Raw genomic sequence first — 25,336 nt, forward strand, 5'->3', positions numbered from 1 at the left:
CCTTATACTATTTTCTGTATTTTATCTTAGGATGGATATATGTTTATCCCAGGCATGTTTAAATTCAGTTACTGTGGATTTATCTACCACATCTGCTGGAAGTTTGTTCCAAGGATCTACTACTCTTTCAGTAAAATAATATTTTCTCATGTTGCTTTTGATCTTTCCCCCAACTAACTTCAGATTGTGTCCCCTTGTTCTTGTGTTCACTTTCCTATTAAAAACAGTTCCCTCCTGGACCTTATTTAACCCTTTAATATATTTAAATGTTTCGATCATGTCCCCCCTTTTCCTTCTGTCCTCCAGACTATACAGATTGAGTTCATTAAGTCTTTCCTGATACGTTTTATGCTTAAGACCTTCCACCATTCTTGTAGCCCGTCTTTGGACCCGTTCAATTTTGTCAATATCTTTTTGTAGGTGAGGTCTCCAGAACTGAACACAGCATTCCAAAGGGTTTTTAACAGGTTTTTTTTTTAATATTGGATTTTGTTGTACTGTTTTACTGCTGTTGTTAGCCGCCCCGAGTCTGCGGAGAGGGGCGGCATACAAATCCAATAAATAATAATAATAATAATAATAATAATAATAATAATAATAATAATAATTGCCCTAGCTCAGCTCCAACATGCATATGTGTGCCAGCCAGCTGATTTTGGCTCGCATAGAGGCTCTGGTAGGGCATTTTAGGCTTTCAGAGAGCCTCCAGGGGGATGGGAATGTTTCCTTCAGCTCCAGGGATGCCTTTGGAGCCTGGGGAGGGCAAAATACAAGCCTACTGGGCCCACCAGAAGTTGGGAAACAGGCCATTTCTGGCCTCCAGAGGGCTTGGGGGGCAGGGGAAGCTGTTTTTGCCTTCCCCAGGGATTGAATTATGGGTGTGGGCACTTGTGCATGCACGATAGCATGCGTGCACATTCTTTTTGCTACCCGAGGGGAAAAAAGGGTTCGACATCACTGGTATATCACATCAGTGGCAACCATGCTATGAAATCAGGTGGCCTCCTCTCCCACAAACTACTGATTTCCAAACATATAAAAATCTCTTCTGTAGATATTAATCTATCATAAAAAGTTCACAGAGAAGACATAATCGCACCATTCCCATAACACATGTGTTTTAGTGTAGAGGTACCATCATATTATGCAAATATAACATGAGGCCAAAGTCAGATCTTTATCTTCCTCTAGCTCACTTGCTCAATATGCTTCAGAAAGTGGCCAAAATCATAAACCTTTTAAGAGAAAAGATGTTCATGAACATTGAAAAGCTTCCGATACTCACTACTGCTTCCATGTCTGAAGTATCAGGTGGCGCAAACATCGACTGGACCATGAACTTATGTTTACTTTTCTCATTAGGGTCATAATCAAAAGGCTGTAGCATCACTGAAAGAGAAATCATCGTTGAGTCAGGACACCTACTAAGACTTTACACCTACAGACTTTACTAAGTCTGCACTTCTATTTCTACTATTTTTTTTCTCATCATTCCCATCACCCTTTTCCTCCCACTTAGGACTATAGGACTATAATTTGTTGCTTGCATCCTAAGATTTTTTATTAATATTGATTGCTTCTTCATTGCTTATTTGACCCCTATGACAATCATTAATTGTTGGACCACACGATTCTTGACAAATCTATACAGTGTTTCCTCGATTTTCGCAGGTTCGAACTTTGCGGAACGTCTATACCACGGTTTTTCAAAAATATTAATTAAAAAATACTTTACGGTTTCCCCCCCCCCATACCACGGTTTTTCCCGCCCAATGATGTCATATGTCATTGCCAAACTTTCATCTGCCTTTAAAAAACATTTTTTAAAATAAACTTTAATAAATAAACATGGTGAGTAATAATCTAAATGGTTGCTAAGGGAATGGGAAATTGTAAATTTAGGAGTTTAAAGTGTTAAGGGAAGGCTTGGGATACTGTTCATAGCCAAAAATAGTGTATTTACTTCCGCATCTCTACTTTGCGGAAATTCGACTTTCGCGGGCAGTCTTGGAACGCATCCCCCGCGAAAATTGAGGGAACACTGTATTTTCTTTTATGTATATTGAGAGCATATGCACCAAGACAAATTCCTTGTGTGCCCAATCACACTTGGTCAATAAAGTATTCTATTCTATTCTATTCCATTCCACACAGTTGTCATATAGTTATGGTTGCCGGCCCAGCACACTTATCGCCTTTCCTGGAAAGCTAAGAAAAACCCGGCCTCGTGTACCAAAGTGACTTCCCAAATGGATCACTATATCCATGCTTCCCTATCCTCCCAGCTCCTATTAGCTTTGCTAGCATTGTAAACCAGCCAGGGAATGACTGCAGTGTAACATGGTATACCTACTACTTGCCCACTAAAATAGATGATTCAGCAGAGGTGGCACCACTGAGTCATGCAAAGCAATGATGCAGCCCAGAACTGGATGTAATGCAATCGGATCTAAGGACGCTGCATGCCAAAGTCATAGTCATTTCCAAGAAGTACATCCAAAAAAGCATCTCAAATTGCGGTGGACTTGATCTATTCTTTTATACACAATACTGTGGTAGATTCTTCAACACAAATACATCTAGTAGATGAGCACCAGCATATTTTATACTACATATGTCTAATAGCTTTGCGATTTAATAATAATAATAATAATAATAATAATAATAATAATAATAATAATAATAATTCAATTCAATTTATTAGATTTGTATGCCGCCCCTCTCCGAAGACTCGGGGCAGCTCACAACAATAATAAAAACAATATTCCAGTGAAAACAAATCTAATATTAAAAAGCACATAAAACCCTATCATATTTAAAAAAGCAAACAACATATACATACCCAAACATAAATATAAAAAAGCCTGGGGGAAAGGTGTCTCAACTCTCCCATGCCTGGCGGTATAGATGGGTCTTGAGTAATTTACGAAAGACAAGGAGTGGGGGGCAGTTCTAATCTCCAGGGGGAGTTGATTCCAGAGGGCCGGGGCTGCCACAGAGAAGGCTCTTTCCCTGGGGCCCGCCAAACGATACTGTTTGGTTGACTGGACCCGGAGAAGGCCAACTCTGTGGGACCTTGTCGGTCGCTGGGATTCGTGTGGTAGCAGGCGGTTCCAGAGGTACTCTGGTCCAATGCCATGCAGGACTTTAAAGGTCAAAACTAACACTTTGAATTGTGACTGGAAACTGATTGGCAGCCAATGCAGGCCACGGAGTGTTGCAGAAACGTGGGCGAATCTAGGAGGCCCCACGATGGCTCTCGCGGCCGCGTTCTGCACATCTGAAGTTTCCGAACACTTTTCGGAGGTAGCCCCATGTAGAGAGCGTGGCAGTAATCGAACCTCGAGGTGATGAGGGCATGAGCGACTGTGAGCAGTGACTCCCTGTCCAAATAGGGCCGCAACTGGTACACCAGGCGGACCTGGGCAAACGCCCTCCTCGCCACAGCCGAAAGATGATGTTCCAATGTCAGCTGTGGATTGAGGAGGATGCCCAAGTTGCGAACCCTCTCTGAGGGGGTCAGTAGTTCCCCCCACCAGGGTAATGGACGGACAGATGGAATTGTCCTTGGGACAATTTATTAGATTTGCATGCCGCCCCTCTCCATATAAATAATTTAATATTATTTGTTACATTTTCTCAAAAGATCTCAAGGTGATCATTTCCTTGTCCAATCTTTATGCACACCATCCTTGTGAGGTAGGCTGGGCTGAGAGAAGGAAAAAGAAGCTGACAGAGAGGCTGGCAAGATAGCCTGAGAAGTTAAGTGGCCCAAATGTGTTTCTATAACTGATGGTGTGCATAAGCTTGTAGCTCCATAGTTTTCTAATCTTAACTACTGCATTGTTCGGAGTATAAGACCCACCTAGATTTTAGAGGTGGAAAATAAGGGAAAAGTATTCTGAACCAAATGGTGTAGTAATATATTATTTAATAAAATATCAGTGTATCAAAATACAGTGGTACCTCTAGATACGAGCTGCTCCACATGCGAGTATTCCAAGTTACGAGCCGCGACACGAGCGAAATTTCTGTTCAACACCCAAGCTCAAATTCGGGATACGAGCCGAGCTTCAGGATGCTACCGCTAGTTGGCGCATCGCCTCTCTGACCCAGAATCCCCTTGCTTCCGGTTATCTTGGCCATTCGCATGTGTTAGGGCGCATGTTAGTTTACAAGTTAAGAATATTTTTACAGTTTTATACCATTTAACTATGGAATTGTTGTTTTGTTTACATTTATGATAGTTTAAGAAAGTGTTGTTTACGTAGCCTACAGTACACAGCCGCACTCGTCTGTCGCCAAGGAAAGGTTACTGTACTGTGTTTTATACATTTTCTTATTGTATTTTGTACATGTCTCTTTTCATTATTTACTTTATTGTTTATTTATACGTGTTGCATGTACATTTATTAATTAAAAACATGTCTTTTTTCATAATTTAGGCTAACTTTGGGACTTTTTTGAGGGCTAGAACCAATTAGAATTATTTACATTAATTCATATGGGGAAAATTCATTCGAGATACGAGTTGATCTACTTACGAGCTCGGGTCTGGAACGAATTAAACTCGTATGTCGAGGTACCACTGTACTTTTTATAACCATGTACACTTTTTACAAACTTCAAACTTGACAATTTTAAGACTTGTGGACTTCAACTCCCAGAATTCCTCCTCCAGTCATGCTAGCTCAGGAATGGGAGTTGAAGTCCACAAGTCTTAAACTTCCCAAGTTTGAATTCCCTTGCACCCCTAATTCCTAACCCAGAGGTTTTCAAACTTAACAGCTTTAAGACTAGTGGACTTAAACTCTCAGAATTCCTCTTCCAGTCATGATAATCGGGTAATTAGAAGGCAAAAAAGGGGGCCATTTTTCACCATTTTTTTCACAAAAATGGGGTGGGGAAAGGGACTGGGGAACCTTAAGACAGCTCTTGGTGCTGGCAAAAGTGCCCCCATTTTTGAGAAAAATGGGCAGTTGTCCACCCATTTTTTTTGCAAAAATTAGCATTTTTGCCATTCCCCAGCACCAAAGAGCTCTCTGCAGGTGGCAGCGGGTGGCAGCGGGTGGCGCTTCGGGACAGCAAAAATGGCTGCATTCAGTGTATAAAACACTCCGACATTTCCACCCTCTTTTAGGGTGGGAAAGATGCACCTTATATTCCGAAAATATGGTCGTTCTAATAGTAAAGAACATGTGTGGCTAAGGACTGATCTGCCAAGTCATCGGTGTTCTCAGAACCTGGTTGTTTTTCTCCAGACATTTCACTACCAGCGTAAGTAACATCATCAATGTACTGGTAGTGAAATAAAAGCAGGAAAACAACCAAGCTCAGAGAACATCAAGAATTCAACACCCAAATGAGTAAGTATTGTTTTAGATTGCTAATTTAGAAAACTTATTCAGTGAATTGGTGGATAAACTTTCTTGAAAGATTCTACTGCAAAATATTTCATTCATATGGAACAAGGAGTCCTACACATTGTAGACATGAGAAGAACTGCTTAGGTAAGGAGCTATATAAAACACAGACAGCTTTAGGTTTATTTATTTTATTTATTCATTTATTAGATTTGTACGCCGCCCCTCTCCATAGGTTTGCTTGTTCATTTATGCTAATCTAATTGTGTAGTATTCTGAGCAGCCAACGTTCTCCAATTCAGTAAAGCAATTGGAATATAAAATAAGGCAATTATATCAAAGCAGCTAGAAACAATCTCCAGTAACAAACACATACGGACACATTCTTGAAGCAGGAGAAAATAAAGTTGAATCAAAAATGACCAATACAGCAGTGACCATGAAAATATTGCTGTACTGCAGGCCACTGAAGCTGACTGTAGATCTGAAGGTCAGCAGTTCAAATCTCATCACCAGCTCAAGGTTGACTCAGCCTTGCATCCTTCCGAGGTGGGCAAAATGAGGACCCGGATTGTGGGGGCAATAGCCTAGCTCCGTTAAAAAGTGCCATTGCTAACATGTTGTAAGCCGCCCTGAGTCTAAGGAGAAGGACGGCATTAAAAAATCAAATAAATAAATAAATAAATAAATAAATAAATAAATAAATAAATAAATAAATAAATAAATAAATAAATAAATAAATAAATAAATAAATTTCCCTCTTGAATAGGAATGGTTGCAACTGTGTAGATATAATTGGACAAATGTCCCTCCTACAATTCGTCCCCCCCCCCCCATCTGCTCTTCAAGCAGGAGTTATGAGTCCAGAAGGACTTAAAAGTATGAACCAGTTCAGCATAGGGGAGTCTGATACTCTCTACAATGAAGTTTGCCTTCTCTGTCTTATTGAACTGAAATTTTGTTCTTCCTACTTTAACAGTATAGCAGCATAGCAGCATCCAACATAGCAGCACCAATACTTGGATGACATAGAAGGCTTTGAAAGAAATCTAAAGGGAAGATACTGGTTATCATCTATAAAGCCTTATGTGATACAGGATTGTATTTTCAGGGCTACTACTTCCTGTGAGAGCAAGTCCCACAAGCTCTAATAGGGTACAAAGACTCTGGGGTCCTTTTCTGAAGCAATGCCATCTGATGGGACTTAAAGATGCATGATTTTTCTATTGTGGTACTTGCCCTTAAGATGTGCCCCTACATTTTTGGATATTTAGAAAGGTGTGAAAAAACCTGGTGGGTTTTTTGGGGGGGGTATTGGGTTACTGGATGGCTGGAATTCCTATCAGGAAGAAGACATCCCAATTGTGTACTGTTGTTCTAATTTCTTTTCAATATTTCTTTTTCAATATGCCTGACCGCTTGCTTTTATTGTGTTTAATATACAACCTTAAATATTTAAATAGAATTGCAACTGTCCATAAATTGATTTTTTTTAAAAAAAATACCTGCATCATCCTGTATTGTAATCTCAGATTTTAAAATAACTACAACTGAGAAAACCATGCACTGAATTGGCAAAAGGAAAAAAAAACCTTCGAAAGTCTCAAAATTTATCAACAGAACCAGTTTTTACTAGAAGCTTATAATTTGGTTACATCAAAGGGACATGCAGTAATGCTGCTGCTATAAACAGCGAAGAGAATTCATTATAAAAGTTGTAAACAGCATCTGCTTGTTCTCCTTATTGAAAGTACAAATACTGACTCTGTTGTCACGAAGAACAGACAACTTTCGCGCACATGAGAAATCTGCTGATTTTTCAGCTATGAGTCAGTTAAAATGTTTAAAAACACAATGTGCCCACTCTTACTTGATTGTAAACATTAAAGTAACTTCTCTATCAACGTTCGGTGAAAAGTTTCTAATGGTTCCATAATCGAGCCCAAAATTTCCATTGCTAAGCAAGGCAGTCGTTAAGTGAGTTTTACCCGTTTTATGACCCTTCTTGCCACAATCTTCCTTCCTTCCTTCCTTCCTTCCTTCCTTATTTATTTATTTATTGGCTTTGTATGCCGCCCCTCTCTGTAGACTCGGGGTGGCTAACAACAGTAATGTTTAAAATAATTTAAAAACCCTTATTAAAACCAAACATACACACAAACATACCATGCATAAATTGTATAGGCCTAGGGGGAAAAGGGTAGTTCAGTTCCCCCAAGCCTGATGACAGAGGTGGGTTTTAAGGAGCTTACGAAAGGAAAGGAGGGTGGGGGCAATTCTGATCTCCGGGGGGAGCTGGTTCCAGAGAATCGGAGTCGCCACAGAGAAGGCTCTTCCCCTGGGTCCCGCCAGACGACATTGTTTAGTTGACGGGACACGAAGAAGACCGACTCCGTGGAACCTAACCGGTCGCTGGGATTCGTGCGGCAGAAGGCGGACCCGGATGTATTCTGGTCTGAAGCTATTACAAGGATGTTAAATGAATCAGGCTTCCCCAGTTAATTTTTGCTTGTGAGAAGGTTGAAAAAGGTGATCATATGACAGTGATGATGAACCTTTTTTTTCTCAGGTGCCAAAAGAGCATGCGCACGCACTATTGAACATGCGTGAGTGCCCACATCCATAATTCAATGCCCGGGGGAAGGCGAAAACAGGTTCTCCTGCCCTCTGGAGGCTAAAAACAGCCTGTTTCCCAATTTCTGGTGGGCCCAGTAGGCTCCTGTTTTGCCCTCCTCAGGCTCCAAAGGCTTCCCTGGAGCTGGGGGAGGGTAAAAACGCCCCCCTTCATCCACCCGGAGGCTCTCTGGAAGCCAAAAATGCCCTCCCAGAACCTCTGCCTGAGCCAAAAATCAGCTGGCCAGAACACACATGCACATTGCAGCTGAGCTAGAGTAATGACCCGCCTGCCAGCAGATATGGCTCCGCGTGCCACCTGTGACACCCATGCAATAGGTTCGCCATCACTGTCATATGACCTTGGGACACTGCAATTATCATAAATAAATACTGGCTGCTGAGCACCCAAATTTCAATTGTGTGACCACGAGGATGCCACAATGGTTGTAAATGAAATTTGAAAAAAGAAACTAGATTTTAAAAAACATGATGTGCACTGTGCACTGCTAGTACTGGGGATTTTTACTTACTCCTTGACAATTGGGAGCAAAAATTTTTTATCCCTCAGTTAAATGAATCCAAGAGATTAACATAGAACAAAAACAAGTGAACATTTCAAAGTAAGTAAAATCCATAGTTGTCTCTATCCAATGAAGAGTTTTGTTCTCCACCAAAGCACAAAACTTTTTTCCCTTATTTTCAATCATGTCTGATTCTCAGAGACTGTCTGGACAAATCCTTGCAATTTTCTTGGCAAGATTGTTTTAGAAGCGGTTTGCCATTGCTTCCTTCCTAGGGCTGGCTCAAGGTCACCCATCTAACACAAGGCATTGCGTGGACACTGTGAGTTGAACAAGAATCCACGTCTACTTGCTAAGTGAGCCTGGCTGGTTGACACTGTGAACAATCTTCCAAAAAATAACATTTTCTTACACATATCAGTTGTGCTCTGTTTTTATTTGGCACCCCAAACTTCTTATCAAGCCCTCTTTTAAAAAAATTTGGGAATTGATGACACACTTCCTCTCAGGCTTGACCTTCTCTTACGTTAACCTCTCTTCCTGTGATGGAAATCATATTATATCCATTATCACTCAAGCCAAACTGACCTTCCGCCCAGTTCTCTCCCATTCTTCGACAATGCTTCAGACTGCAGGACCTCACCCTTCCTTTCCTCTTACTTCCCAGTACATTAGGGGAAGCTGAGGAGAGATAGTTATAGAAACAACAGCATAGTAAAATACTATGAAAGGAGAAAAATGGCTGAGTTAAGGAGTTCTATAATGGATCACATGAGCAGGCAAGGGAATCAACCAGTGGAACAGCCATTTGGCTGGGATGCTATAGATTTCCTGCTCAGAGGGTTGGACTTGATGACCTGCATGGTCTCTTTCCACTCTAACAATCAATCAATCAATCAATCAATCAATCAATCAATCAATCAATCAGTCTTCTGAGAGGGGCGGCATACAAATCTAATTAATAATAATAATAATAATAATAATAATAATAATAATAATAATAATAAATCAATCAGCCAATGAGGCCTTACAGGACATACTAACTAGCCATTTCTTTAAAAAGTGAGGTCTGCTCTACACAAGGAACCTCAGAAGACTGAAGTCAGAAACTCTCTTTAGCAAACTGCATATTTTATTCAGGAAAAATTCTCTGCTTCATTGCACGTTGAATAGTAGATGTCCTTCACTATCATCATGCCCAAATATATTATTTTTTATTTATTCAACTTCCACGCCGCCCAATCCCGAAGGACTCAGGGCGGCTTACAACAGTATAAAAATTACTAAGGCAATAAAAAGAAGTCAGATATAACAACTAAACTATAAACTATATAAAGCTATGGTTAGTTGGGGGAAAGATCAGAAGCAGCGTGAGAAAATATTATTTTACTGAAAGAGTAGTAGATGCTTGGAACAAACTTCCAGCAGACATGGTTGGTAAATCCACAGTCACTGAATTTAAACATGCCTGGGATAAACATAGATTAGATTTATTGGATTAGATTTATTGGATTTATATGCCGCCCCTCTCCGCAAACTCGGGGCGGCTATCCATGCTAAGATAAAATACAGGAAATAGTATAAGGGCAGACTAGTTGGACCATGAGGTCTTTTTCTGCCGTCCATCTTCTATGTTTCTATTGTAGTTCCTATCTTTGATAACTGGGGATACTTGGAATATAATCCCTATTAGATCATATTAGAAGAGGGGGATTGATGCCCGCCCTGAGTGAGTAGGACTTGAGTACGGTGCAATTGTGTAGCTTGCCTGTTTTTTAATGATAGTGGGTTTCTTAACTTTGTCTTTTAACATTAGATTTGTATTGTATTGTTACTGTTGTTGTTAACCACTCTGAGTCCTCGGAGAGGGGCGGCATACAAATCTTAATTTATTAATTAATTAATTAAATAATAATAATAATAATAACTAGCAGAAGTATAGCTACAAAAAGTTCATTTAAATTCAAACAATTCACTGCAGAGGTGCTCTGGATATTTCATTAGAAATGGTGCCTTTAGGGGGGGGAGGCTGTTCAGTATTTGGCCTCTTTTAATATTTATGAAATGGATACCACGCTTTGCATTATTATGACAAGGCCTTGAGACACTGATAACAGTTTTCCGGGACATTTCTGTCCTAAATCTAGGGAAGATGGATTTAGGGCCAAAGGGAGGTAACAAAACAATCCTGGTAATTATCAACAGTTATAAAATCTCATCCTCCTTGAATTTTGCCAAGGCCAAACACTGGCCACCCTTTCCTATCAGACTGTTAAAACAAAGAAAGGAATGATCTTCTAGCCTGGCTTGTAATGAGTGTGATTCAGCAGAGACAACAGCTGGTGCTCTTAAATATTTGATATTCATTACTTTTAGTCAAGTGCTTTGTCATTCCAAGTTTTAAGGTCTCGTCTATGGGCTCAAGAGGTAGATAGGCATGCAAGATAAAAGGAAACATGCTAATGAAGACGTGTTTTATAGAAAGTTGTACAAGAAATTAAGATCACACACTGATGAAATAAGCAAAATTAAACTGGTGACACTGATGAAAATATCTGCCCAGCTCTTCTTCCAGCTGCCATCTTCAGAATCTCCCGCAATAAAAAGGAACAGATCAAAACACAATTTGAGTATTGCCCACAAGATCATATGCTGCAACGTCCTACTGGTCAATGACTACTTCAGCTTCAACCGCAATAACACAGGAGCACGCAACAGATTCAAACTTAATACGAACCGCTCCAAACTTGACTGTAAAAAATATGATTTCAACAATTGAGTTATCGAAGCGTGGAACTCATTACCGGACTCAATTGTGTCAACCCCTAACCCCCAACATTTCTCCCTTAGACTCTCCACGATTGACCTCTCCAGGTTCCTAAGAGGCCAATAAGGGGCGTACGTAAGTGCACTGGTGTGCCTTTCGCCCCCTGTCCAATTGTCTTTCCTCTCTTTCACCTATCATATATATTCTCTTCCTTTCATATATCCTCTCCTCTAAGTTCACCTTTACCCTTATATATATTACCACATGTCTATTTTCTTCCTATGTATTTGTGTATTGGACAAATAAATGAATAAATAAATGAATAAATAAATGAATGAATAAATGAATAAATGAATGAATGAATAAATAAATAAATAACATTTCCTTATAAAACTAGTACTCCGGCCAGCTTGATTTGGCAACACATGCATTTCCTAGACAAGAGGGACTTACAATGACTGTTTGAAATTACAACAGCGCAGAAAAGTGACTTATAACCAGTCCTTGCATTTATGACTGTTGCAGTCACCCAATGGTCACCTGATTGAAATTTGGGCACTTGACAAATGGCATGCATCACATGATCAGTATTTGCAACTTTCACAGAAATTTAAGCATTTCAAAAATCTGGATACAAATCTCTGACCTTTAGAATCAATTAAGCCCTTGAAGGCTCTACAAACTGTTCCATTTCATGTTTTATACAATTGAATTACTAATCATTAAGTGTATCCATTTCCCTTCTATAAATGTTCTATTTCTCAACAAATTCCAGCACAAGGTAATTGAAAACTGTTGGAAAATGAATCACCCACTAACCAATGCAAATACCCTGTTTCCTCCAAAATAGGACATCCCCTGATAATAAGCCCAATCAGGCTTTTGAGTGCATGGCAATAAGGCCAAGTGCTTATTTTAGGGTTCAAAAAAATATGGCAGGATCTTTTTTTCGGTATCTGACCAAGACATTAAGAAAACTTATACTAATTTATTGTAATTACACCACTGCCTATAGGCTATACATAATGGACACACCAGAAATATACCATATGCCTTTTTCTTACGTTACTAGAAAAATATGCTGAAAGTAATGGATTATTACCGTATTTTTCAAAGTATAAGGCGCATCTTGTTCCCCTCTAAAAGAGGGTGGAAATGTTGGTGCATCTTATACACCAAATACAGCCATTTTTGGCCTCCTGAAAACCTGCCCCTGCGCCCCATTTTTCACAAAAAAAGTGTGTGCAGAGGGTTTGGGAGGTCTGCAGAGTGCTCCTGGGGGCTGGGACAAACCAAAGACACCTCTGCTTTTGAAAAAAAAAAAGGGTGAAAAATGGGTTGGGTTTGGTTTTTTTTTTGCAAAACCAGAGGCATTTCTGCCTTCTCTCCAGCCCCCAGGAGCAGTCTGTAGGCCTTCCCAAATCCTCTGCGCACCCTGTTTTTTGCAAAAATGGGGTACACAGAGGGTTTGGGAGACCTGTAGAGTGCTTCTAGGGACTGGGGGGGGGGGGAATCCCAGTTTTGCAAAACAAATGGGTGAAAAATGGGCAGATTTTTTGCAAAACGGGGGTGTTTTTTTTCTTCCCCCAGCGGGTCTCTGCAGGCCTCCCAAACCTGTGTGTGCCCTGTTTTTGCAAAAACTGAGCCCATTTTTACAAAAAACAGAACACATAGAGGGGTTGGGAGGCCTGCAGAATGCTCCTGGGGGGATGTAGGACAAACACTTTTCCTTACTTACCTCTTCGAAATCTTGGTGTGTCTTATACAATGGTGCATCTTATAGTGTTGGTTATGACCTATAAAGCCCTACATGGCACAGGACCAGATTATCTCCGAGACCGCCTTCTGCCACACGAATCCCAGCAACTGGTGAGGTCCTACAGAGTTGGCCTCCTTAGGGTCCCGTCGACCAAACAATGTCGGCTGGCGGGACCTAGGGGAAGAGCCTTCTCTGTGGGAGCCCCGACCCTCTGGAATCAACTCCCCCCAGAGATTTGCACTGTCCCCACCCTCCTCGCCTTCCAAAAGAGCTTAAAAACTCATCTTTGCCGCCAGGCTTGGGACTTTTAGATCTTCCCCCTGACCAATGAATGCTTTAAGTATGATTGCTGAATGTTTGGTCGATAAGTTTTTCTTTTAATTGTTTTTAAATTGTAGTATTAATTGGATTTACATTATTGTTCTGTTTTTATATATGCTGTGAGCCACCCCGAGTCCTCGGAGAGGAGCGGCATACAAATCCAATTAAATAAATAAAATAAATAAAATATAGTCTGGAAAATGCGGTACTTCTCAAAAATATGAGATTGAAATTTGACCCCAGATCTGCAACATTTGGAAACCTTCCAGCAAATTCTATCCCCTTTCAGCAACTTCTATCCTTCCCCAGCCTCTCAACTTGCTGGAGGAAAATATATATATATCCAGAATTCTAAGATAGTGGAGTCCAAAACCAGAGATTCTGCAAGCTACTCGGAACATAATATAAAAGTACAAAGCTGCAGAAAGTTGTCTTACATGAGATTAGAATGACAATTTTTCAACAGACTACTACTCTTTCCAAGTGAACTAGGCTAAGAAAGTACCAAAGCCAGAGTTTGTGTTATGTTATTTGTTCAGTCATCTCCAATTATAATTCCGTCTGAAAACAGGAAAAATAACTGTGTTGACATAGAAACAGTTCTGTAATTTTAAAAAAAACTTTGCAGAATATATAGGGTTGTTCAAAATGTCAACAGGCCATTTAAAATCTGTTTAGTCTCTTCCAGATGTACTCAGAACCAAAACGATTATGAGTGGGGGAAAGCAGATACATTTCTGAAACAAAAAGGCAACTGGATAAACTTACCAGAGACATTAATTGACGTTCCAGCATCTATAATTCCACTGTTGGGTCGTACACAATACCTGCGTGGAGCCGTAGTCTTCACTTTGAAACAGACATTTCTATCTGTCGAGTTGCCAAGTTTCAGATTTGTGGTGACAACATCTGTGAAGGGACCTAGGAGATAGAATAAACACAACTTTGAAGCTTTTCCAAACGTCACATAAATGTATAACATGCAAAAATATTCAAGCATGATTAGAACAATCCACTCAAGCTACACTTTCAAGTTCAAGTTTCAAGTTTAATCAGATTTGTATGCCGCCCCTCTCCGCAGACTCGGGGCGGCTCACAGCAATAGCAATACAATGTAAGACAAATCCAATATTTAAATTACTTTAAAAAACACCACAAATTAAAACCAATCATACACACTAGCGTACCATGCATAAATTTTAGAAGCCTAGGGGGAAGGAACATGTCAATTCCCCCATGCCTGACGACAGAGGTGGGTTTTAAGGAGTTTACGAAAGGCTAGGAGGGTGGGGGCAACTCTGATATCTGGGGGGAGTTGGTTCCAAAGGGTCGGGGCCGCCACAGAGAAGGCTCTTCCCCTGGGTCCCGCCAAACGACATTGTTTAGTTGACGGGACCCGGAGAAGGCCAACTCTGTGGGACCTAACTGGTCGCTGGGATTCGTGCGGCAGAAGGCGGTCCCGGAGATATTCTGGTCCAGTGCCATGAAGGGCTTTATAGGTCATAACCAACACTTTGAATTGTGACCGGAAACTGATCGGCAACCAGTGCAGACTGCGGAGTGTTGGTGTAACATGGGCATATTTGGGGAAGCCCATGATTGCTCTCGCAGCTGCATTCTGCACGATCTGAAGTTTCCGAACACTTTTCAAAGGTAGCCCCATGTAGAGAGCATTACAGTAGTCGAGCCTCGAGGTGATGAGGGCATGAGTGACTGTGAGCAGTGACTCCCGGTCCAAATAGGGCTGCAACTGGTGCACCAGGCGAACCTGGGCAAACGCCCCCCTCGCCACAGCTGAAAGATGTTTCTCTAATGTGAGCTGTGGATCGAGGAGGACGCCCAAGTTGTGAACCCTCTCTGAGGGGGTTAGTGACTCCCCCCCCCAGGGTGATGGACGGACAGATGGAATTGTCCTTGGGAGGCAAAACCCACAGCCACTCCGTCTTATCTGGGTTGAGCTTGAGTCTGTTGACACCCATCCAGACCCCAACAGCCTCCAGGCACCGGCACATCACTTCCACTGCTTCGCCGACTGGACAAGGGGTGGAGATGTAAAGCTGGGTATCATCTGCATACTGATGATACCTCACCCCATGCCCTTGGATGATCTCACCCAGCGGTTTCATGTAGATATTAAATAGTAGGGGGGAGAGGACCGACCCGAGGCACCCCGCAAGGGAGTAACCTAGAGGTCGACCTCTGACCCCCCACTAACACCGACTGCGACCGACCAGAGAGGTAGGAAGAGAACCACTGAAGGACAGTGCCTCCCACTCCCAACCTCTCCAGCCGGCGCAGAAGGATACCATGGTCGATGGTATCGAAAGCCGCTGAGAGGTCAAGAAGCACCAGGACAGAGGATAAACCCCTGTCCCGGGCCCGCCAGAGATCATCCATCAGCGCGACCAAACAACCTGTGTCACCTAAAGGTGTTGGGATTCTCAATTCCCAGACAATTTACAACAGGGGTGTCAAAGTCAAGGCCCGCAGGCCAGATCCAGCCCGCGGGGTCTTTAGATCTAACCCGTGCCCCCCCCCCGGAAACAGCAAACGAGCGGCCCACGGTGCCTCTCCCAAGGAAAACGGAGGTTGGGCCATGTGTGCTGGCCCAGCGCTAGGGCCAGAGGCGCCAGCACAAATGACATCTAAGATGACCATGCCCACTCTGGCCACATGCATGCCAGCCCTCCTGAGGTCCACACAATTGCAAAGACAATAAATCTTGAGAATTGCAAAGACAATACATCTTGAGAGCCCTAGATCAGGGAAAGGTTCGGTTTGGCTCTATCTTATTATCCATCTACTTTTCTACTAAATGGCTTACGATAGCACTTGTGGTCTTGCTTAGTTCACCTCTTCCATTTTATCTTTCCTGGAAGCTACATTAGGACTGTTGAGTAATCTGCCTACATTTCTTATAGTAATATATTAAAGATAATGATTTCATTAAAATTACAATTGCAGAGATAAAAATTAATATAACTAAATAATTTTTTTAAGATGCAGAAAAGGGGGGAAATTGAAAAAACTGCATCACAAGTACTGTATAAATAATTTTAGTAACTTATCCTCTTCTCATAAAATATAACAAATAATGTCTTTCCAATTTTCATCTCTTGACCATCAACAAATTCTTAAAGTTGCCTCATTTCAATCCTGATCAGCAAAAGTCTATTAAGAGTTGTCAGGTATATTAACACATCGATTTTAAGTTAGATGAACTAAACCAATTTTATATTCCTTCCTTTTACTTCTAAATTTTAGTCACTTCATATGTCTTAGAACTTGATTTTTTTCTTTCTTTCTCCCTACGCACAATGTTCTTCAAAGCTCAAACAAGTTTCTGTTGTAAATCCAATATAGGAAATTTATCCAGTTACTCTCTGGATTTGTTATTTGCCTATCCTTTTTCATTTAAGACATCAGCTGTTTCTAATATACCGTATATCCAGTTTAGCATCTTCCTCCTATCATCCTTGTAACTTGACATTTTAAAAACTCCATTCAGATCAGCCTCAATCTTTTTCCGGTAAAACTTGTTCCTCTTTCATAACATCTTTTATACAGGGTCTATCTAGCTACAAAAGTGAATGCTCTTAAAATTAACTTCCGGGGTCAATGTTCAAAAATATCCCAATATTAAAATATTTGGCTTCATTCTGTATTGTAATTTTGAACAGGAATGCTTTTTAAGTCGAGGACTATGTGTCTATTTTGTTAGGATGTTGGCATAATGAAACAAATAATGAATGGTAATAACTTGTTAGAATATATCAGTGGTGAAATTCAATTTATTTTTACTACCAGTTCTGCGGGCATGGTGTGGCAGAAGGATACTGCAAAATCCATTCCCTCCCCACTCCTTATATTGCAAAATCTCTATTCCCACCCCAATTTGGGGCCAGCCAGAAGTGGTATTTGCCAGTTCCTGCAAACTACTCAAAATTTAACTAGTGGTTCTCTTGAATTACTCAAAATTTCTACTACCGATTCTCCAGAACCTGTCAGAAGCAGCTGGATTTCACCCCTGGAATATATCAAAGAAATAAAGCAGCCATGACGGAATGGTCCTATAACCACTAAGACATTGGACCAACACTGGGGCAAAGTCCACACTTAGCCATGGAAATTTCCAGCGTGATCCTGGGCTAGATACACCACCTTAAACTTCTGAAGGGAAGGCAGAACTATTAGCAAATAAACACATAGAAACATAGAAGACTGACGGCAGAAAAAGACCTCATGATCCATCTAGTCTGCTCTTATACTATTTCCTGAGTTTTATCTTAGGATAGATATATGTTTATCCCAGGCATGTTTAAATTCAGTTACTGTGGATTTACCAACCACGTCTGCTGGAAGTTTGTTCCAAGGATCTACTACTCTTTCAGTGAAATAATATTTCCTCACGTTGCTTTTGATCTTTCCCCCAACTAACTTCAGATTGGGTCCCCTTGTTCTTGTGTTCACTTTCCTATTAAAAACACTTCCCTCCTGAACCTTATTTAACCCTTTAACATATTTAAATGTTTCGATCCTGTCCCCCCTTTTCCTTCTGTCCCCCAGACTATACAGATTGAGTTCATTAAGTCTTTCCTGATATGTTTTATGCTTAAGACCTTCCACCATTCTTGTAGCCCGTCTTTGGACCCGTTCAATTTTGTCAATATCTTTTTGTAGTTGAGGTCTCCAGAACTGAACACAGTATTCCAAATGTGGTCTCACCAGCGCTCTATATAAGGGGATCACAATCTCCCTCTTCCTGCTTGTTATACCTCTAGCTATGCAGACAAGCATCCTACTTGCTTTTCCTACTGCCCGACCACACTGCTCACCCATTTTGAGACTGTCAGAAATCACTATCCCTAAATCCTTCTCTTCTGAAGTTTTTGGTAACACAGAACTGCCAGTGCAATACTCAGATTGAGGATTCCTTTTCCCCAAGTGCATTATTTTACATTTGGAAACATTAAACTGCAGTTTCCATTGCTTTGACCATTTATCTAGTAAAGCTAAACCATTTACCATATTACAGACTCCTCCAGGAATATCAACCCTATTGCACACTTTAGAGTCATCAGCAAATAGGCAAACCTTCCCTACCAAACCTTCCCCTATGTCACATGTATCTTTGAGTGTGTACATCTTTGAAAAATTGAGAATAGATGCAACTGCCCAACTCCAGAAAAAAGGAAACTGGTAAAACAGAGTTTATGCACAAGGGACTTATTTGGCTGTGTCCTTTAACCCACACAGTACACTCTATGGAAAACTGTTGCGTGGCATTAAAAGTAGTATGACCACTCTTAACACTAGCCTCTGCTGTGAACATCTCAAGAGAGCCACAAGGCATACAGCACTGACACAAAACCTTTTACTTAAAAAATGGTTATATATTTCTGGAATGTTGACTGTGCATCAGATCTAAAGACTGGCCAAACAAGACTGTCGGGTCTTGGCCTTTAGATTGGCTTTGAGTTAAGTGAGACACAAGTGGTCTGGCTTTAGTTTTCTGTTTAAAAATGAACCCTAAAATTTTGTAAAACAATGATTGTCATTAATATTGATTTGCAGATTATTTTACTGTTTTGAGCTTCCCAGAGCCACTGAGAGTGGGATACAGAGGTGGGTTTCAGCAGGTTCTGACCAGTTCTGGAGAACTAGTAGCAGAAATTTTGAGTAGTTCAGCGAACCAGCAGTGGAAATTTTGAGTAGTTTGGAGAAATAGTAAATACCACCTCTGACTGGCCTCGCCCCCATCTATTCTTTGCCTCCCAAGTCCCAGCTGATCATAGAAACATAGAAGTCTCACGGCAGAAAAAGACCTCATGGTCCATCTAGTCTGCCCTTATACTATTTTCTGTATTTTATCTTAGGATGGATATATGTTTATCCCAGGCATGTTTAAATTCAGTTACTGTGGATTTATCTACCACGTCTGCTGGAAGTTTGTTCCAAGGATCTACTACTCTTTCAGTAAAATAATATTTTCTCATGTTGCTTTTGATCTTTCCCCCAACTAACTTCAGATTGTGTCCCCTTGTTCTTGTGTTCACTTTCCTATTAAAAACACTTCCCTCCTGGACCTTATTTAACCCTTTAACATATTTAAATGTTTCGATCATGTCCCCCCTTTTCCTTCTGTCCTCCAGACTATACAGATTGAGTTCATTAAGTCTTTGCTGATACGTTTTATGCTTAAGACCTCCCACCATTCTTGTAGCCCGTCTTTGGACCCGTTCAATTTGGACCCGTTCAATTTTGTCAATTGAACAGGTCCAAAGACGGGCTACAAGAATGATCGGGAGGGAATGGAGATTTTGCAGTATCCTTCACCCAACAAGCCACACCCACAGAACTGGTAGTAATTTATTTTGACTCCTGCCACTGGTGGGGTGGCATACAACTTTAATAAACAATAACTGCTGTTTTTTCATAGTTTAGATTAAAATTAACAAAGATCACATTCAATTTTTCATCACCAGTTAAATTGGGTAAATAAAATTTTATTATTATTTTATTTTTTTAAAGCCAGTACTTGTACAAAATCAGTTTACAGTTCAAGATGGCTTTTTAATTAATCTTAATTGCTGGCATTGGTACTTCAAAATCTGAAGAAGCAAAAAGGGATTATATTGAGACTCAATACTAAGATTGTGACGTCTTTAATGTCACTTTCAAGCCTTACCTCTCCAAAAGGAAGCAAATTTGCTACAGAACCTACAAGTGTTGCAGAAACTTGCTAATTTATGTACTGATGCAAAGGTATGCATACAGTATATGCATACACACAAATCCTATTTTATCACCATGGCAAGTTGATATCTAAGATGTCAGACAAACAAATAATAGGTTAATGGCCAAAGTGGACTTCTATTATTCCTGAAAGTAAGGCAGGGATTCACACTGGTACACACTTCAATTGGGAATTAGTAATACTTTATGGAAATAATTATTATTTTGCAGCTGGTGGAAACCTATGACCTTTTAATTTGTTAATCACAAGTTGCATTTCACCTGTACAATTTTATTATATTAGCTTTTACTACGGTATGTCCACCAGGCAGAAAGAGAGAAAAGGTTCTCATGGCTAAGCTGTTCCAATCATTTGGTCATTCAGGATTATTCTTTACTTGTAATTCACTTCATATGAGTATTGTAATTCACTTCTTAAGAGAATTGTAGAATATTTTACAGTATTTATTTCAGGTACAGTAACCAAAACTGCATGCAGTATCTTGAACACAATGACAGCACCAATTTGCATGAATGGACTATAAAACTGTAGTTCTATTTTCAATTCCTTCTCTAAGGGGTTCCACTACCAGGCATCTACACACTTGAAATATGTTCTGTCAATCTGTCTGTTAGTCAACCTTTCCTTTTCCAGCAATGAATTCAGACTCCATTGCAAGATATGTGAAAGTAACATATTTGTACCAGCTGCACATGCTTTTTTATACTTCCTTTGAAGTATACTTGACAGTTCATTGCCCATTCCCCAATTTGAGTTATTTTTTAAACATTCTTTATGATCTCTTTTGTTTGAAGCATTGCAAACAATCTGAGGTTAATACTAAACTTGGTCATTTCATTGCCCACATTTTTTTCTAAACTCTTTACAAACAAGTTAAAAGCACCAATTCTCAATTGAAAAAAAAGAACTTGGAACATGCTCTATTTACATCTCCTGAGTATTGCCCTTTCTTGCTAGACTAACACTATTATATTTGCCCAGTGCTCTAGCAAATGTTTTCTTGTACAGTGTTAGGCATATTAAGTTCCAGCTTTAAATAGCAGGATATGAAAAGCCTTGTTAACACCACTTATAAATAGCCCCTTAGCAAACTGTATTATATACCAGCTTGCAAATTCTTAAGTTTCTGATGCTATTATGGGCAGAAATGAAAGGTCGAAGGTTAATAGCTTCTCTGGTCAATAGCAGAAAGAAGTTATATGTGTAAGCTATGAGTTTATATTTTTACTACCCCTTACTTCACATTTATGCATTACTTATTTAAAAGATGTTTGAACAAGAGAGCACATATGCAATATAAAAAGATCAATTTTAAATAAGGGAGATATTAAATATTACGTGAGATACTTAGAAGGCAGAAATAAAAATCAAAATTACCCCAAGTAATTGGAAGAATGATAAAATAAACAAACAAATAAACAAATAAACAAACAAATAAATAAATAAAATGTAATAGAGACAAAGTTCTTTACTTAAAAAACAAAGATCAAATGCGTATATCTGTATAAGAAATAGCTGCCCTGTTTGGTAATAATGCTTCAGAATAGCAATAGCAATATAGCAATAGGTATACAGTATTGCTATTGCTATTTATATAATGCTATCTATATACTGCTTATATACCGCTTCATAGTGCTTTTACAGCCCTCTCTAAGCAGTTTACAGAATCAGCATATTGCCCCCATTTTACCCACCTCAGAAGGATGGAAGACTGCGCCTACCTTGAGCCATTAGTGAGATTTGAACTGCTGAACTACAGCTAGCAGTTAGCTCAGTGGTTCTCAATCTGGGGGTCGGGACCCCTTTGGGGGTCGAACAACCATTTCACAGGCGTCGCCTAAGATCATGGGAAAAGATAAAATTCCCCATGGTGTTAGGAACTAAAGCTTCTATTCTGGTGCATTGGAACATATCTTTACAATCCGACCAATCAGACGTTTACAGTGGGGGTGTCCCTCTGGCCTTCCTACCAATCAGCTTAAAGCTCTGTTGGGAGAATTGGGGCTAGACTTATGGTTGGGGGTCACCACAACACGAGGAACTGTATTAAGGGGTCACAGCATTAGAAAAGTTGAGAACCACTGAGTTAGCTGAAGTAGCCTGCAGTGCTGCACTCTAACCATTGCGCCAACCCAGCTCCAAAAGATTCCAACTTGCAGCCAACTATTATTGCAAAAGATTTTGGAATGATAGTTGGCTGCAAGCTGAATATGAGTCAGCAGTGCAATACAGCCTGTAGTGGGTTCTAAAATTCATTGGTAATAGTTTCCGCGCGCATGAGGGCAGAGCCACCCACTGCTACCGCCACCGGTCCGAACCAGGAGTAACCGACTACTGAATACAGCTATAAATGCGATGTAACAGAAACTAACACAGTTCTGTGTTACCAAAAACTTCAGAAGAGAAGGATTTAGGGGTAGTGATTTCTGACAGTCTCAAAATGGGTGAGCAGTGTGGTCGGGCAGTAGGAAAAGCAAGTAGGATGCTTGGCTGCATAGCTAGAGGTATAACAAGCAGGAAGAGGGAGATTGTGATCCCCTTATATAGAGCGCTGGTGAGACCACATTTGGAATACTGTGTTCAGTTCTGGAGACCTCACCTACAAAAAGATATTGACAAAATTGAACGGGTCCAAAGACAGGCTACAAGAATGGTGGAAGGTCTTAAGCATAAAACGTATCAGGAAAGATTTAATGAACTCAATCTGTATAGTCTGGAGGACAGAAGGAAAAGGGGGGACATGATCGAAACATTTAAATATGTTAAAGGGTTAAATAAGGTTCAGGAGGGAAGTGTTTTTAATAGGAAAGTGAACACAAGAACAAGGGGACACAATCTGAAGTTAGTTGAGGGAAAGATCAAAAGCAACATGAGAAAATATTATTTCACTGAAAGAGTAGTAGATCCTTGGAACAAACTTCCAGCAGACGTGGTTGGTAAATCCACAGTAACTGAATTTAAACATGCCTGGGATAAATATATATCAATTGTAAGATAAAATACAGGAAATAGTATAAGGGCAGACTAGATGGACCATGAGGTCTTTTTCTGCCGTCAGTCTTCTATGTTTCTATGTTTCTATGAAACATATTTCTGTTATGACCCTGCCTTGAGTACTATATCCTATTTTGAACTGTTATAAATTCAGAGAAACTGGAACAAGTTCAAAGATGGGCAAAGATGATCCGAGGATTAGAAGTTCCTTTGAATGGAATCGAAAAATGGTGTTTTCCTTGAGAAAGGGACTCTGATGTACCGGTAATTCTTTTGAAATAACTGAAAGGATGTCTCAAATAAGGACAGAATCTGCTTGTTACCACTCTAGAATTCTGGGTAGAGAACTGTGTTTTTAATTTGTAGGAGACCAGAAGTCAACTTGATAACAGGAGAAAAAAACTTAGCAACTCCACTGTGCAATTCCACTGTGAAATGAAATGCTGGGCTAAGCTTCTCTGTGTGAATTCCAGTAGAAGCTGGTGAGAAATAGTCCTTTTATTTGAATACCAACACAGAGCTGGGAGTCAGATATGATTACCTAAACTTCAACACGCCGTGGTTTGCATTGGCTGCCGATCAGTTTCCGGTCACAATTCAAAGTGTTGATCATGACCTTTAAAGCTCTACATGGCATTGGACCAGATTACCTCCGGAACCGCCTGCTACCGCACGAACCCCAGCGACTGATAAGGTCCCACAGAGTTGGCCATCTCCGGGTCCCGTCGACTAAATAATGTCGTTTGGCGGGCCCCGGGGGAAGAGCCTTCTCTGTGGCGACCCCGGCCCTCTGGAACCAACTCCCCCTGGAGATTAGAACTGCCCCCATCCTCCCTGTCTTTCGTAAACTACTCAAGACTCATTTATACCGCCAGGCATGGGGGAGTTGAGATAGCTCTTCCCCCGCCTAGGCCATTACAAGTCATGCATGGTATGTTTGTGTGTATGTTTGGTTTTATAATAGGGGTTTTTAGTTGTTTTTTATTATTGGATTGTACATGTTGTGTTTATTATTGTTGTTAGCCGCCCCGAGTCTGCGGAGAGGGGCGGCATATAAATCCAATAAATTATTATTATTATTATTATTATTATTATAATTATATTATTATTATTATTATTATTAAACTCACCTGTGATTTCACTTGGCTTTCTCCTAATATTCTAAGTCTTTGTGCAAAGGTAGCCACTGAGAAACATCAAAAAGCCACATGTACTTAAAAGCCAGATCAAATTAAATTAAAATTAAATCATGTCTTTTCCTCTTAAAAAACTCAAGGAGGATTACTGATTGGATTCATATTGTACGAATGATGCCGAGTCCCTGCATTATTGTCCCATAAATTTAAACTATGAAAGTCATGAAATTACAAACACACATACAAAAATACAGGATATAAAACGTTTACACTCCCCTGTTAAAATGCCAGGTTTTCGAGATGTAAAAATAAAATCAGACCAAGATAAGTCGCTTCAGAGTTTTTTCCACCTTTAATATTTGCATATAGGCTGTACAATTCAATTGAAAAAACAGATTTAAAACTTCCAGGAAGAAAATAACAATAACATGTAAAATAATGGGGTTGAGTAAGTATACACATCCTTAAACTAATGCTTTGTTGAAGTACCTTTGGATTTTATGATAGCATTCAGTTTTTGGGGTAGGAACATCTTGCCTTGGGAATCTTTGCCAATTCTGAAGTGATTTATCGTGATCAGACTTTTTTTTTTTTACATCTCAAAAAATCTGGTATTTTAAAAGGAGTGTGCAGACTTTTTATATCCAGTTTGTGTATGTATGTGCGTGTAAGAGAAAGAGAGAGAGGGCAGTGAGGAATCAACTTGAGTCAGCTGCAGCAATAGCATTAAAGAATAATTCTGGCACAAGCTTTTATGGACTGCAATCCATTTTCCTTTTTGGTGTAAGCAGTTTTCAGCTAAGAAAGAACTTAAAACCAGCATACTCGTCCACAATGATGAGTCATGATTAGGGGCTATCTCAATATTAAGAGAAAATTTATTCTAGACTCCGATATTGAATTCTTTCCAGGTTGTGGAATATACTTTCAGTCATGCCTCAAATGTGACAGCTATGGAATCCTCTCTCTTATTTATATGAATTTGGAAAATTATCCAAAGAGCAATCCCAGCTAGATGGTTGTATTCATACAACTTAGTACAAATTCAAAATTGTATCCAGATCTGGACATGGTCAAAATTTGAATGAGACACCAAAACACC

General features: G+C 40.1%; 1 protein-coding gene across 2 annotated transcripts in view; it reads right to left on the minus strand.

The window, feature by feature from the left end:
- VAPB (VAMP associated protein B and C) overlaps positions 1-25,336 on the minus strand; it is a 95,433-nt gene that overhangs the window by 18,694 nt on the left and 51,403 nt on the right. For both annotated transcript variants that reach the window (XM_070744552.1, XM_070744554.1), the window contains exons 2-3: positions 14,116-14,268; positions 1,286-1,389 (exon numbers count right to left, since the gene is read on the minus strand). In XM_070744552.1, coding sequence (XP_070600653.1) covers positions 1,286-1,389; positions 14,116-14,268 — 257 coding nt within the window. The remainder of the gene's footprint in view (positions 1-1,285; positions 1,390-14,115; positions 14,269-25,336) is intronic.

This window comes from Erythrolamprus reginae, chromosome 3, assembly GCF_031021105.1.
Source record: "Erythrolamprus reginae isolate rEryReg1 chromosome 3, rEryReg1.hap1, whole genome shotgun sequence".
In the NCBI taxonomy this organism is placed as follows: Eukaryota; Metazoa; Chordata; class Lepidosauria; order Squamata; family Dipsadidae; genus Erythrolamprus; species Erythrolamprus reginae.